Source organism: Limanda limanda, chromosome 6 (genome assembly GCF_963576545.1).
Source record: "Limanda limanda chromosome 6, fLimLim1.1, whole genome shotgun sequence".
Taxonomy (NCBI): domain Eukaryota; kingdom Metazoa; phylum Chordata; class Actinopteri; order Pleuronectiformes; family Pleuronectidae; genus Limanda; species Limanda limanda.
In genome coordinates this window covers 20,936,570-20,952,517 of record NC_083641.1, presented here as the reverse complement: position 1 = coordinate 20,952,517, position 15,948 = coordinate 20,936,570, and the positions used below count along the sequence as shown (strand labels likewise).

General features: G+C 42.3%; 1 protein-coding gene across 1 annotated transcript in view; it reads left to right on the top strand.

The window, feature by feature from the left end:
* The first annotated feature begins 10,149 nt into the window (after positions 1-10,149).
* The window catches only part of LOC133002942 (roundabout homolog 2-like), a 44,234-nt gene continuing 38,435 nt past the window's right edge, over positions 10,150-15,948 (top strand). Inside the window, exon 1 of the mRNA XM_061072530.1 lies at positions 10,150-10,204. Within this exon, the coding sequence (XP_060928513.1) occupies positions 10,150-10,204 (55 nt within the window). The remainder of the gene's footprint in view (positions 10,205-15,948) is intronic.

Here is a 15,948-nt window from a genome sequence, read left to right as displayed (position 1 = left end):
TTTCTTTGGACTTTGTCACCGGTCTACCACCATCCAGCGGCAACACTACTATCCTGACGGTGGTAGATAGGTTCAGCAAGATGGCACATTTCGTGCCCCTGCCCAAACTCCCATCTGCCAAAGAGACGGCTAAACTACTCCTCCTCCACGTCATCCGTCTCCATGGCATCCCAGTGGACGTGGTCTCTGACCGGGGTCCCCAGTTCGCCTCAGTATTCTGGAGGGAGTTCTGCTCGCTCCTGGGAGCCACCGTCAGCCTGTCCTCGGGGTACCACCCCCAGTCCAACGGCCAGACCGAACGCAAGAATCAGGAGATGGAAACGGCACTACGCTGCATGACGTCTCAAGACCCTACTTCTTGGTCCGAACAGCTTCTATGGGTAGAATACGCCCACAACACCTTGACCAGCTCCGCCACCGGTCTCTCCCCCTTTGAGTGCACCTATGGGTTCCAACCACCGCTTTTTCCGGCACTTGAGAAAGAAACATCCTGCCCCTCTGTCCAGGACTTCATCCGCCGTTGTCGCAGGACTTGGACCCGAGCCAGGGCGGCTCTACTCCGGGCCGCTGACCGCTACACCGCGGCCGCCAATCGCCACCGCTCCAAGGCCCCAGACTACCAGCCGGGTCAGAAAGTTTGGCTTTCCACCCGTGATCTTCCCCTCCGGGTGGAATCCAAGAAACTGGCTCCTCGCTTCATCGGCCCGTTCGAGATCCAGGAGATCGTCAACCCAGTGGCAGTGAGGCTCAAACTCCCTAGATCCATGCGGGTTCATCCCACGTTTCATGTCTCCAAGGTTAAACCGGTCCAAGAGAGCGCCCTGGTTCCTGCCACACCACCTCCACCGCCTCCTCGCCTCATCGATGGAGGTCCCGCCTACACTGTCCGTCGTATCCTGCAGTCTCGCCGGCGTGGGAGGGGATTCCAGTACTTGGTGGACTGGGAGGGTTACGGCCCTGAAGAAAGGTTCTGGGTTCCTGGGAGGAACATCTTGGACCGCACCATCATCAGGGATTTCCATCGACGCAACCCCAACCAGACGTCCAGAACCAGGCCACCTCCCAGACCACTTCCTCCGTCGGAGTCCCCAAACGACAGCGACGACAGTCTCCCCGGGACCAGGGTCTTGGAGATGGACACTGGGCTCTCGGACGAGTATTAGCCCTCCTCCAGGCCCCCGCCTCCCACCCGGTTTGGTCCATTCGTCTTGGGACGTCGAGAGCCGTCCCTTGAGGGGGGGGGTTCTGTCACAGTCTGCTCATCTCCTGTCTGCTGGTATTTTTCCACTCCTCTGTCTCTGCTCCACTCTACCTGTTAGCCACGCCCCCTCATCAGGCCAACTCTCCACACCTGTGACAGCCCTGGCTGCATATAAGCCTGCTCCTGTCTCTGCTTCAGTGCCAGATTGTCTTGCGTAAATGCCTGACCTCCAGCATTTCTCTCTCCGGCCTGCTACCTGTTATCTGCCTGCTACCTGCTCCGGCCTGCTGCCTGCTACCTGCCTGCCACCTGCTTGCTACCTGCTTGCTACCTGCTCCGGCCTGCTACACAGCTCACCACTGAACCTGTCTGCATCTAGGTAATCCTCCTGCTGTGGACCTTGCCTCCACTCAGCAACACCAGACTCACTCCTTGCCGGATCTCGCTGAAGATCACTGGGAACAAAGACTTTTCACCCTGCCACTGTTAAGAACTGTTTTAGACTGCAGTGAAAAATAAAGTTCATTACCAATTAAGATCTCGTCTGCCTGTGCTGCATTTGGGTCCTCACCATACCCGTGACAATAGCTCTATTTCTGCTGCTTATTCTGAAATATTCTGTATCATCCAACTCGAAGCCCATTTATTCTATTTTTATGCAGCGTACTTCTATTTAAAATGCAAACTAACACCACAACAAATAGGATGTTTTTATATTAAATCTCTGCTTAGAGATCCCTTTCATCTAAATGTTACACACTGAACCTCTAATTAATTTTTTCTTCTACCTTTTTGTTCTTCTTTGTATTTTGCCTGACTTGACAATGACAGTTTTTAAAGATAGGAACAATTGAAGTGATTTACGTTTGGATAAATTACATTAAAATATAATCTTGACGCTCACATGAGTGACCTCGTTGATAAATCACAGCATGTGGTGAATTCAGCTGCCACTCTTTTATTTAATGGAAGTGATATTTGTGATGTATGAGTAAGTTTTTAACATCTTTTCAAAAAAAGATACCAGAAGGAAATGGTCACACAGGAATATTGTTGATTATCTGACACGGAAATACTTTAGATTTGTATTAGCATTTATTCCAAACAAATATGAGAATTAATCGTTTTCCAGTTCAATAAAGAGAAATGGAATCAAACCTGAAAATGTACCTTAGTATCTTAATTTGCTAATTTCTCTTAATTATTGATGATTCCCTCTGTTCTCTGAGTGCTGGAAGCATCTGTGTATCAGGTGACAGGAGTTTGAAGAATTCTCACTGTGAAATTGTAGCTATTAGTTTGTTCTAGACACTGACAGCTTCCTTTTTATTTCCATTAAAAATGTCCTGACGGTGACGTGCTGATATTGTGTGGGAGGGACTTGCAGCTGAACCACAGTCAGGCCTGTGTGTAACCTCAGAGGCTGAGTTTGTGTCTGTGTGTGTGTGTGTCTGTGTGTGTGTCTGCAACATGTTTGATGATACGACTCCTGTGTCGTTCATCAGTCTTCACCATCATTACAGAGATTAGATTTGGACGCGCTCGTGGGATATGACAATGACCTCGTGTGAGACTGAGATGTCCATCAAAGATTTATTTATTTCAGGGAAAGATAATAGGCTGTGACTCTGCTTATGTGCAGCACAATAACACATAATCACATCCACTCCCTATGAGTTTAAATATGAATTTTGACATCATGAAATTTTGTAGTGGAAGATACATTTCAGTCCTCACACGCTGCTGTGAGTCTGTCCCCTCCTCGTTCTGTGTCCCTCCAAAGCTTCAAACTGCTGTGATTCTGGTTATAATCTTAATTGCCAATTTGTTTCACACTAGCATTGCATCTGTTGTACGCTCTCTCCCCATGACACTGTACAAGACAACGGCTTTTGTAGCTCAGCACGACAGAGAGTCTTTAACAAAAACACAACAGTTTTTACTGTCTCCAGAAAACTGTGTCGGATGAAGAGGAGCATGAGAAGATGTTTAAAATAAACGAGATGACGTCTCTGTGTAGTGATACCAGCCTGGGGAGGGAGCTCTGACTCACCCTCTCATGATGAATTTATTTTAAAACAAGCTAACGACCAACTGAGACAGAGAGGGTTAGAGATAATGGGAAAAGAATTGCATTTTTTAAATCTTCACACTTATTAATAAAAAATACATGAAATATCTGTCACCTGTAGGTGCAGGAAACACTGAACAACAAGTGGCCAAATAATAATCAGTCCTGAAAAAGTGTCCTGTAGGCATTCCCATTATTGATTATTGATTAATTAAATGAAAAGGTCTAATTGTTTCTCAATTCAGCCATTAGGTTGTAAATCACTTGGTCCTTGAATGTCACAATATAATGAGAAATATCCTGGTTGTTGGTGGTGGAATGTTACATTGTACAAATTTGATGTACTTTACAGGAATAATGTCTTTTTATGTCTTTATATTTCTAATCCACCACATAAGAAGATACCTTTAACACAATGTAGTGTTGTGTTGCAGGTTTAACTGTAGTGACAACAAGCAGAGCTGTTTATTATCTTTGGGAAATATCAAAACCCAGATCCTCCTATTTTCATGCATGGCTGCACATTTTCATTGAATGAAAGATATGCTCAATGTGTTGTGTATCATTTTATGCATATTTCTCTGAAGCCCTTGAGATTTGCTATCTTTAGGAAATCTTGGAAAATGTATTTTTAGAATAAATTGCAATGGATTTTGAGTTTAGTTCTGCTTCACAGCAGGAGGTTATTCTGACTAAACTGACATTTTAAGACAAAAAGACATTTGTTGCTATGTTAAAAACTAAAAACTGAGATTCAGCTTTATGAAATGGTTTATTTTATTTTTAGATTTGGTGATAATTTTGAACCAAACAGAGAAATCCATAATATAAATAAATGTGTGTTCCAGGATGTACACTGTTTTCATGCTGATGTATTCTGAGGCACTGCATACAAGTTATTGCATATTTTCCAGAGGTATTTCACATTTTATGGAATAGGAATCTGGAATTTTTAGATCCGTTGTTGGCACAGTCGCCTTGAATCGGAAACTGAATGTAAAACCTGTATCAGTGCTGCTGACACATGTGCAGAGCTGATTTCTCCCTGGAGAAATGTGTAGTTGTAAAATCAGACCAGCAGGGGTCGCTCTTGAGCCTTTGCTGGAATCAGCTGCTGCTCCTGTGTTTAGTTGGTCTCACATGATCCATGTGATTCACTCTAGTGTCTGAACCATTGTTTGGGGAGATTAATGCAAACGTCCACATGCTATATAGTTGGGATTGCTCTGTAAAAAGCATTGAAGGAGATAATCATTGAAAATATCTGAGTGCTGCTCTGCTTCAGTTGTAGTTTCAGCAGCTGCTGAACATGTTTGATATTTTTCATCACAGACTCGTGGAGCAGAGGCAGAACTCGAGGGCTGTGATGTAATGTTGTAGAATAGATAAATGGGCCCTCAAGCACAAGTGGCAATTACAAGAGAGATATACTTGTACAGAGCAACGAATGGATGAAGATGTGGAAACAGAAAAATCACTTTTTCCCCTCCTTCATTTGTGCAGAGAGCAGAATCACTGCATGTGTCATCGTAGAGAGGAGCTCATATTGTCGAAATTCTGTGTGAATGTGAATCTGCTGTCACATAAAATGCAAATTTCTCCCAAAACAACATGTACAACTCACCAAACAAAACCTACTCTGCAAATAAAGCAACCACATTATCATTTTACAGGCAGATCAGGCAGCTGACATGTTGACAGATCACCACCACTTGAGTGGATGAGGATATATCCAATCATTTAAAGTTGTAAACATGTGTGTCACATAAAGAAAATCCTGATTTAATGTGTTGCATATCACCACTTGGGCTTAATGCAAGACAAGCATTAAAAAAAATGTTGGAATATTTTCATAAACCCTATTTCTGCATGAAAATATAAAGAAATATATGAGCATTTTTTATATGGACAGAATTATGAGCTAGAAATTCAATAATGAGAGAGAAGTCATAATATAGTCAAAATATTTTCAAATCTGAACTTTTACTTACTATCTCATCATATATTTTTTATTTCATACATTTCTTTAATTCACATTATCATGACGAACCTTTTTTTTATTTTATTTGTTATCAAGAAGCTCCTATACATTAAAGTAGAATAAACAAGGAAATCAAAATAGAATCCAAACTTTTGGGCTGACATTAAAAAAGCGTTTTACTTCATAATATTGACTTACTATGATGTGATCGCAATTAAAATATGAACATATCTCACATTTATTTGGTATTTATGATATTTTATCTCACACGTATTACTTACTGAGTCAGAATTTGAACATAGCAAATAAAAATTCATCCTCCTTATCTCATGATTTTGACTTTCCGTGATTGCCTCTGTTTCTATCCCGTCAGAAACTCTGCTTCCCATATTTAACAAATGTAGAAAACAATAAACTACAAAAACTCTCTCTTCCGCACTAGTGACTGTCTTGGGAGCGTGCACCATCATTTGGGAGAGGAGTGCATGTCATATTTGCAGAGAGGGACTGTGATATTTACTGTAAGCCGCCTCACACAGGCTCATTATATCAGTTTATCAGATGCAGCAGGAGTCTGGGCTCCTCCAGGCGTCTTCCAGCTCCGTGCACTGCTCAATACAAACAACTCTCAGACAATGTGACACCACCATTTAAGAGTATGACAAAAGAGGAGCCGCCATGCTCCCTCTGCTGGCAAAGGTCCCAGACAAAAAGAAAAAAAAAGAACTGAACCAAATGTTGCAGCAGGAGCTGCTTACCTTTGCATTCTGGTGCATTGGGTGTGATTGACTCGCTGCTATTGGCCCTGTGCTGCTGTGACACTCAGCCTATAAATAAACTCTGGAGTCCTCCTGGCTATCTAAAGGTCCTTTGCACTTGTATATACACCCAGGCACACCGTCTCTGCAGGGAAACAAAAGCCCTGCTCCTGTGACTAATGAAATCTGCTGACAAAGTATCTCAGTGGGTCAACAGCCAAGACCCATGACCAAGTAAAGAGAGATAACAGGAGCTCAATTAGGGACGGCAGCCAAATCCTGAGAGGTATTTCAGCTTTTATCAGTGCCACGGGTGCCCTCCGTTTTTTTTTTTCTTTTACATTTTTCTTCAGTTATTGTTGCAGCTAAATTGATAGAACGAAGCAATATGGACTTTGTCATAATGAGATGGAGCCAGACGGTGTTCAGAGACACATAAGGTCAGAGCCAGGGGGGCAAGAGGCCAACAGCTGAATTCACATTCTTCACCGGAGTCAGACAGACTGCCACATCTCACCATCTGTACCTCCCAGTTCTGTCAGGGCACACACACACACACACACACACACACACACACACACACACACACACACACACACACACACACACACACACACACACACACACACACACACACACACACACACACACACACACACACACACACACACACACACACACACACACACACACACACACACACACACCACACACACACACACTATTTGCAGCAAGTGTCACCTTAAACCCTAGTACATCCTAACAATCAGAAGCGCACAAGCAAAAAAAGTGCAAAACAAATATAGGAATAATTAACTGCATTATTTTATTTATTAAGAAGAGCGAGGTGAATACATTTTGAATTTGATTTTGATTTGAATATAGGTTATAAATCCTGCCTCCTCCATGTAAGTGGATGTGAAATAGCTTGAAAGAAAACCACACGTCAAATAAACTTTTCTCAAATATGGGTTCTGTCATTACAAAGATAGTGTGAAATACACACATCAGATCTGTGGAGAGTTGAGGATACTGTAACGTTTCTCAAATCAAAACAGGCAATAACACATATACCATGTTTCCTTCAATTTGTCCACATGCCTTCCCACAGTTGGAGGTTTAACTGGCACCTTCCTGCGTGTGTTTAATGGTTTCATGGTTCCCAAATGTGAATTAGCGCCACTCGCTGCTTATCTCAATGAACAGAATTGGCATAATGGTGGCGGATGCAAACGCACGTTAATTCTTACTTTCTGTTTGGTTCAATTTTTGCTAAATTTGGATGGAAAGGTCGCTAATGTCAAACTATTCTTTTTAGTTCGCTAATTTAATCCCATTAAACCGAAGAGTGGGTCTTTCTCTGCATAATTAGAGACGATACTAGACTCTGATTGACTGACAACATCTGCTCCGGTTAATTGAAATGTTGTGAACCTGCTGAGTTTTCCAGCGGAGACGATGTCTGTCCAAATGAGACAAAGCCGCATGGCTGGAAGGATTTGATTGAATGTTTAATGGCACCATGTCCACACTGGAGAAAACATGCAGCCTGATGAAAGATATGAGTTTTATTAGAGGAGGAAAAGCAGCAGAAAATTGCATCCAACAACTGCAGGAGTAAAAAAGTGTGTGTGTTCAACAGAGACACAAAGAGGGCAACTGAGGCCTGACCCCACCTGGGTACTCAGGCTCCTCTGAGGGTTTTATCTTGAAATACGACTACCGTCCCCATCTTACACCTCTCTCTGCTGTTGAGATGCCTCTATTTTATGCCTGTTAAGCCTTTGTGACCCACAACAATGTCCACACTTCCACTGGAGCAGAGATTGGAGCCATTGTGGACCCTCTTTGTGTCACGCCTTTGCTACAGACATCTGGACTCCTCTTCTGTTGCCCAATTTCCAGTCCCATTCAAGAAGAACAAAGGAGAGCAGGCGCCCGACCGTCCAAAAGTTGCCCTCCATCACGTCGGACTCTCACAGCCTGACATGGAGACAATGAGGTGGAGGGTGTAGAAGCAACAGTGCCCAGGAACCGGTCTGCTCTGTGTTGGAGGAGGGGAAGGAATGAGCAAGTGAAACCGAGCTCGTACCCCCCAGGGAGCCATGTGTGTCCACTAGTCCCAGAGAGAAAGACCCTGCTGGGCACCAGAGGCTCCAGAGGGGCCTCGGATTGTGGACGAGTGGGAGTGAAACAACAGCTGCTAAATAAATCAGCATAGAATCAGACAGCGGATGATAGACAGCAGGACTGCAACGATCTTTAGTGGCGAGGACGCTGGGTGACCGCTAACATGTTCGGTCAAACGCCCTCCACCCTCATCAGCAGCAGCAGAGGGGATGGCCACAATGATGATGAAACTGAGAGAGCAATGATCGTGTTCACGTGTTAGTGTTGCTGTACAGTGAGGTTATTAATAAATGACTGTAATCGCCAGAATTAGAGCGTCAAGTTCATTTGTGCTGCAGAGAAATCACACATTTGTCTCAGAGGGCGTCACATTTCATCTCAGAGAAGTCATTGTGAAATACTTGATATACTTGAGATCTAAAAAGCTAAACAGAAAAAAGAACCGAGGCAAAGGCTGAAAAGTCATTGGGCAGAGATCGTCAAAGAAGCAGCTGCATGAACCACTTTATATCCACGTTTGAAAGGAAGACAAGATATTTCACGTTTGTGTGATTATGTAGTTTCCTTCACTGACACTTTTTGTACTTTTGTAAATCCAAGTTGTAAAACTAACCTGAAATCCCAAACAGTTCGAGTTTCAACATCTCTCTCAATAATTGATCCAAAGCATCAATCTGTTGAATCATTTAGCAGGGATTCAACAGATAAGCAATAACACAATTAATAATAGTGGAATCATTGAAGTTGTGTCTCAACTGATCAAAAGTAAAAATACTGAGAGTAAAACTAATAAGTAAATAAATAACCTGAAACAGGATTTCCACTCACTCAATGTTTATGTCTTATGTGTGGTGGTTAAATGCTATCAAGAGTTTGGCTCAAATAAAAATATTTTGATTCAAATCTATTCACATATATACGGTGTCCGAGAAAGCTCAACGCACTGCAAATTACAACTTTACATAATATATCATCATCGTAACTTGTTATTACGTTACAAAGCATTGTTGTCAAAATTGATGAAGTTGTTTTATTATTAATTTGCATGTGTGTTTTCTACGTGCAATCGTGCACCCTTCTCTCACATCCACCATGCATTTAAAAACATTGTATTTATGGTAAAGTTATTCTTATATTCTAGAGAACTCTTCAGTTTATGTGACTTGCGTGGTTTTTCTTCAAGAGGCTTCCATCTGCATAACATTGCATCTTTGCCTTAATATTGTTCTTTAAAACTGAACCCTAAACCTTGCAATGAAATACTCCCATCAACCCAAAGGCATGAACTTAACGACAACCCTTTATTTATATATGAAAAGCATATGATCATAAAGACAGAAATGAAGTGGAATGAAGACCTCTATAAAACCTCTATAATAAACCTGTCTAATTTTGACCCTGCAGCTGAGTCAAAGGTCAGCCTGTGATATATGCTGCTTTAAGTTCTCTGGCTGCTCTCGGACACTGAGGACGCTCAGGGCGCAGATGTCGCGCGTGTCTCTTTAAAACAGCGACTCCTGGAGGCGGCCGAGCATTCTGCTGCGGACCGCGGGGACGAGGAGTGTGCAGCTCGGCGGAGGAGCCTCGTTCGAACCCACGCTTCATCCTGAGACCGTCCGGAGGAGAGGGCTCGTTCTATTTAACAAGCGGATGAATACAGTTTAACCCTGTTTTTTTGTTTTTTAATATCAAGCATCTGAGGAAGAACTGTGTGTGTGTGTATGTGTGTGTTTGTGTGATGGACCATGCGCGGACGGAGAAGTGATGCTGCCGAGTTTTGCTGAAGCTTCCTCCGGGGCGGTGCTGCCTCTTCTCCCGCTGCTCGCACGTCTTTTTCAGGGAGTGACATCAAAGTTTCCTCGGGGTGATTTTATTCTCCAGGTTCGGTTCCCTTGTCTTCCAGTCACATCTCAGCTGTGTTGAGTGACTGTGGAGGTTTCACTCCATCCTCTGACACTGAGCAGACACTGCAGACTCTCAGAGGAGGAGACACCAGTACACAGGGGAGATGAACTTTGGACATTTACTACTTGTGACTGTGTCATTGATCCACATCGCTTCAGGTAAAGAAGATAAATACTCAAGCAGAAATGTATTTTAAATATGAATCTCTCTCTTTCTCGCTCTCTCTCTCGCTCACACAGTCGAGTCTCCATGCCTTATGGAGGACATTACATTGGTTTCCAGACTTACTCTAACCTTAACCATATTTACTACAGGCCTAACCCTAACCTAACCTTAATTATAACATAAACCTAACCTAACCATAACACCCACCTAAAGCTGACCCTAAAACGTGTCTTCAACTTAAAATCCAATACACATTCTTAGGACTTGCTATTTGTCCCCATAAGAACGACAAGTCACCACAATGTGACTGTGTACACAGATTTAAGTCCATGAGTAATACCTGGACCTCACATACACAAAGACACAGACACACACACACACACACACACACACATGCAGGTTTGGGCAGCTAGCCTTGTTGGGACATTGCATTGACTTCCATTCATTAATGACCATAACCATGACAAATTCATGACTAACACTACCCTTAATTTAACCACAGTTCACATTGTACCTCTAATCTTAGCCAGGACCTCAGAAATTAATTATGTTTTGCCTCATCAAGACCAAAATTTTGTCCCCATAAGGTCCGTGGTCATCACAATGTGTGTTATACTGGTCCTAAATAGGTAACAAAAACAAGTATACACACATATACAAATACACCCACACACACAAAATCTCACACACTCTCTCTCACATACACATACACACACTGCCCATATGGCGTGACTGTTTCACTGTGCACCCTATTTGACTCGTCTTATCGTGTGTTCCGTCACTCCAGGGGGACGTGAACGGTGTGTTTAGCTGAATTTCAAACACATTTTCCTGACAGCTGTGGCAACTGAACACATCAAATATATATATATAGGTATGTGTGTGTGTAAAAGGAAGTGCCACACACGCATAAATCTGTAATATTAAAATACCACCGGTGAATGCCAAGAAGATGCACCTTTCCTCAGTGACCTCCTCTCCCTCAGCTCAGAGGTGGTCTCACATGGAGGCCATTAGGCAGCAGAGGAGGTCAAAGGAGAATCCACTCGAGCAAAGAGTGAAAACATTTGACTCTCACTTTCAGCTCACATATTCTCAGTGACAGGGTTATAGTCCTGAAAGCCACAGGCTCCTGCAAAATTGTTCATGGGGGTTATCATGTGTGTGTTATTGAAAAATGCTTTCAATGGCTCATTTTTTGATTACCTCTGAGAAAGGGATTATATATTTTAACCATTGCTCTAATAACAGTTTAAATTTCCAAGCCTTAATCCAAAGCCCACATAAAAGAAGGGCTCAGAAAAAAACAATTCATGAGTGCAGATGCGCATTTTTTATGTCTCAGATTAATTGATGCAACTTTTAACGCGAAAAACAGACAATATATATTATTCCTTTGATGCATGCATCATGATATCTGGTGTGTTTACAGTCTGGAATAATAAGTTGAACTAAAATCAGTGGATATGAAATTAAATCGAACCAAGAAATATGCTGTGCACTATCAAAGATAACAATTACAGCAAGAATTAGTTTGATAAATTCAGAATTTTACTGATACGAACATTTGAAAACAATATAATAGCTGATATGAATTTATTTACAAAAACACATACAAGAAAATACACAATATTTTGATTTGATCCGTTAACGGTTCCCTGAAGTGTCAATGTTTTTGTTTGTAGTATAAATGTGTAGGATTATGTTGCAGTGTAATTTCCGTCCATCTAGTGGTTCTATTTATAATTTACCACCAGTTCAAAGTTACTGGCATCAACACGCCACCAGAGGCAGTAAAGAGAAGGACCGTTGGCAAGTAAACATGTAAACATAAGTCACAATATATTTCTTTAAAAATAGACTTTAAAATGTCTGACAAGAAAGGAACACAAACATTTAGTCAACATTTTTCCAATACTAGCCTAACCACGAATAAAGCCAAATACATTATCAACACTTTAGGGCACCTGTAGAACGTATTCCTCCACCATCTAATTGCATAAAATAAAATAATAATACTGGATCTGCTTGTATATTTGGATTCGTTCCAAAATGGGTCCTTCCTTGAGTCATGCCCCACCCCAGCACTACATTTCTTGGAAAGCGGATCAGTCGTTTGTGAGTAATTTTGCTGACAGACAGCAATGAAAACATAACCGTGCTTAAATGTTTGTCTCTTAAGCTGCTAATTGCTTTGCTGTGTTCACAGACCCGTCACTGCTTTGTCTGGCTGCTAATTTGTGCTGTGAAAGTTGCATACGGTGGGTTTTTAGACAATAAGAGTCAACTAAACACGTTGAATCTGCGGACTGGAAAACCAAAACAATGAGCTGAAAGATGTTAAAACGCCTGTTACAGATTAGCGATTCTGTGGATGGGATTCTCTTCTTTCACACAGTAGTAGAAATAGTAATTCACTGTTAGTATAAACATATTGATTATAGCAGCTTTAAAACTTTGTGAACTGCAATTTCCCGTCAGTCTATTAACTCACACACTGTCTCCAGTATATCTTCAGCAAACTAATAGCAGCTGACACATGGGTCCAGCAGTTATTGGTCCAACTCTATTTTACATCTTCAATGATAAACTATAATTTCACAATAAATCCTGAGCTTTGTGGCGTCCGTGACACCTCTCACCCACTCTCCTCTATTGCTCTGCTTCAATATTATACACTAGTGCCACCTCTCCACGTTAAAGACACTTTCCAACACCCACACCATCTGCCTACTTCTCTTTAGCTGGATTGAGTGTTTCCACTTATTCCCACGTCGAGCTAACTGCACATTTCCCGCAGGACGATTTGCATTTTCATAAAAATGCTTGAGAGAAGAGCATTCAAATAGGCTCCATGACCTCTGTGGGCGTTGTGCTAAGACATATGCCCCACTTGTAGATTTTATTCAGTTTTTATTCATACAAATATGTAGATAAATGAGAATTATTTTTAGTGTTATAGTGAGATATGTATTTTCTTGTTGTGTCTCACCAGTAAGCTCCTCTCTGTTGGTGCTAAGATGTGTGGTGGGAGTTTAAGTCTCTGTTTTCTGAAACCTCTGTGTGATTGTATAGAGGAAAACAACAACAGTCACCTTCACTCTCACACGCACACACAGTTTCTTAATTAATATGCCATCAGTGTAGAGGCTAATATTCAATGTCTCGTCGAAATTTCAGTTATCTTGAGCTGCATTCAGACTCAGCCGTGGAACTAATTGATGCTAAACAACCTTTAGCTGGTGATTCGTGTCCATGCTGTCCTCCTGCTCATTATTTCATGACAAATACGGCTGAGGGCTGACTAAAGCCTCTCATGATGAAATGACCGGGGATGATGAAGCCACTGCATGGACCTGGTTAGTCGTCTTAATGGGCCATGGGCTTGAGTCATGTCGTCGGATGTTGATGATGTCCCACTTCTGGCACAGTCGCTGATGACATCATTCTGGAGATTAGATGACGGCTGAGGAGGACAGTTGCCAAACAAAGGCACTAAATGCCCAGACCGCTGCCAGAAGAAAAATCTAACCTGACGTGTTTTGAAATTCAGTTTGCTGTGGCACGTTATCGTCCTCCCGCAGAGATTACTTGGGAATGTCAGAGGGACTCCTCAAATGTTTTTGGCCTTTTTAAGTATGTAAATGAATTGAAATTGAAAAAGACGCAAGTTAATCTCTGCAGACGAGCTGTCAACCTTCTGCTGCTGACTCACTTGTAGCGTGAGAGCATGTGAAAGTTAGTCTCTTAGTTTTCTGCCTGTCAGGTAGTTAGTAGTTGGGTTTCACATCAAGCTGTGAGCTCTGACAGGTCCAGGTTCCTGCAGGAGTCTGAGGGGCACAGAGATCTGAAGCAAAACAAGACGTCCCTCTGTGGCATTGTTGTTCTCACCCATTAGCGTGACAGCGGTACACTTCTGCCCCTGGGGAGAACGTGGGGCTAATATTTGTAAATACTAATTAATGAACGCGACCACTGTTACGTAAGGCAACAGCTACGAGCCAAGAAATGCCAAATATAGCCTGAATCAACAGGGTTTTTCCAGACGTGATCCTGATCATCCCCTCAGCTCCTGCCCTGCCCACTCTGTGTGCTTGATGAGGCAGAAATGCTGGAGATGCCACGAGCAAACATGTGGGTGTGTGTCAGGGTTTGCAATTAGGACCGATGCGATAACTTGTCTATCAGCGCCGTGTGCAGCACTAATGGGCTTTCATTTGACTTTGGTCGCTTGCGCTTCTCTGGATGTTCTTTTTTTCTTTTTTTATTTGCTTCGTGAACAAATGGAGAAATTCTCACAGATCAGAAGCAACCATGACAATTATCACACCAAATCAACCATGCACACGATCAAATCATAATGAGCCTGCTGCTCTAATGCTATTAATACCCCTGGTAAGGAAAGTTAGAGTCCCACGCACACATCACTGACGTTATTGATGGCGTTTCGTGATGAAGTTCTTATAGACATCCCGTCAAAAAGACACGGGCTACACTTCTACGTCTGCATACAAATTACTGCTATAATCAATATTTTATAACAGCGATGCACCAAACAAACTGAAAACAATGTGGAAACATGTCAATTAGCGCTTCAGCTGTCGTGGCCACAACTTTACTCTCCTGGTTCACTCGCTGCTGTCCTGAGCTGTGTATCAAGCATCCAATGCTCAGGAATGGAAGGATGCATTTTTCCGCCATGTTTGAAGGAACTTTCAAAATGGGACAGCCTCTGCTTACCGCAGTCGGTCTTCAAATGCAGCCTCCAAAGAATGCATCCCCTGAACTGGGACACAGCTGTAGCATCCTGGCAGTACACGACGTGCTCAGCACCCCACAGCAGACACACAGTTAGAGGGTAGTTGGTGAACATAGTGGAGCATTTAGCAGCTTGAGAGTCATATTCAGTGTTTCCCTCAGAAGATGGTAGAGACCAAACACAGAGCTAAAAGAAAAGGAATTCTGGACTTACATTCATCAGGCGGACACATTAATGATGATCATACTTGCTCCTTAACTGGTGGATGTGCATATAATCAACTTTAAATGCGATACAATATCAGTGTTGTTTTTACAGCTATGTGAAGCAGATTTTTTAAAATAGCCTTATACTGAGCTTGTTCAATTATGAACAAAGCTAGAAAATCTAAAAATCTAGAAAAGTTCAAGTATGTAAAATAATTCACGATCATCACAACAATACAGGAAGACAAATGACAATACCATTTCTACAAAGACTTATGAGGCAGGTTATTGAGGCAGTGTAACGGAAGGATCCATCAAAATTAGAAGGGACTCGTTAAATGTTAACGAGAATAAAATCCCGCCTCTATTCGAAGGGTCAACGTGTATCAAAGGAGTCAAACTTTTAAATCAAATTTACTGTACTTTTCTGAAAAGCACAGCTGCCTCTCACCCTCACACCTTGAGAGTAAACCGTAGAGCGATAACCTTGCATGGAGCGAGCACACTAATTGACAAAGTCCCCTCCAGATTGTTGAGTTGTGCTGAAGGTCTGTGTTGCTGGTTCAGACCGGTTTATAATGGTTTGAATGATAACTCTGCTCTGAAATGTCTTCAAGACAGGGGTTCAACAGGGATTTGTATTTGTATTCAATTAATACATGTGTTACACTGAACCGTTTCGTGCTGTTTTAACACATCTATGGAAGCTGGGAATTGTCTGAGGCAGTAGTTTGTGAAGCATCTCTTTCGATTACTGCTGGTGTGAAAATGC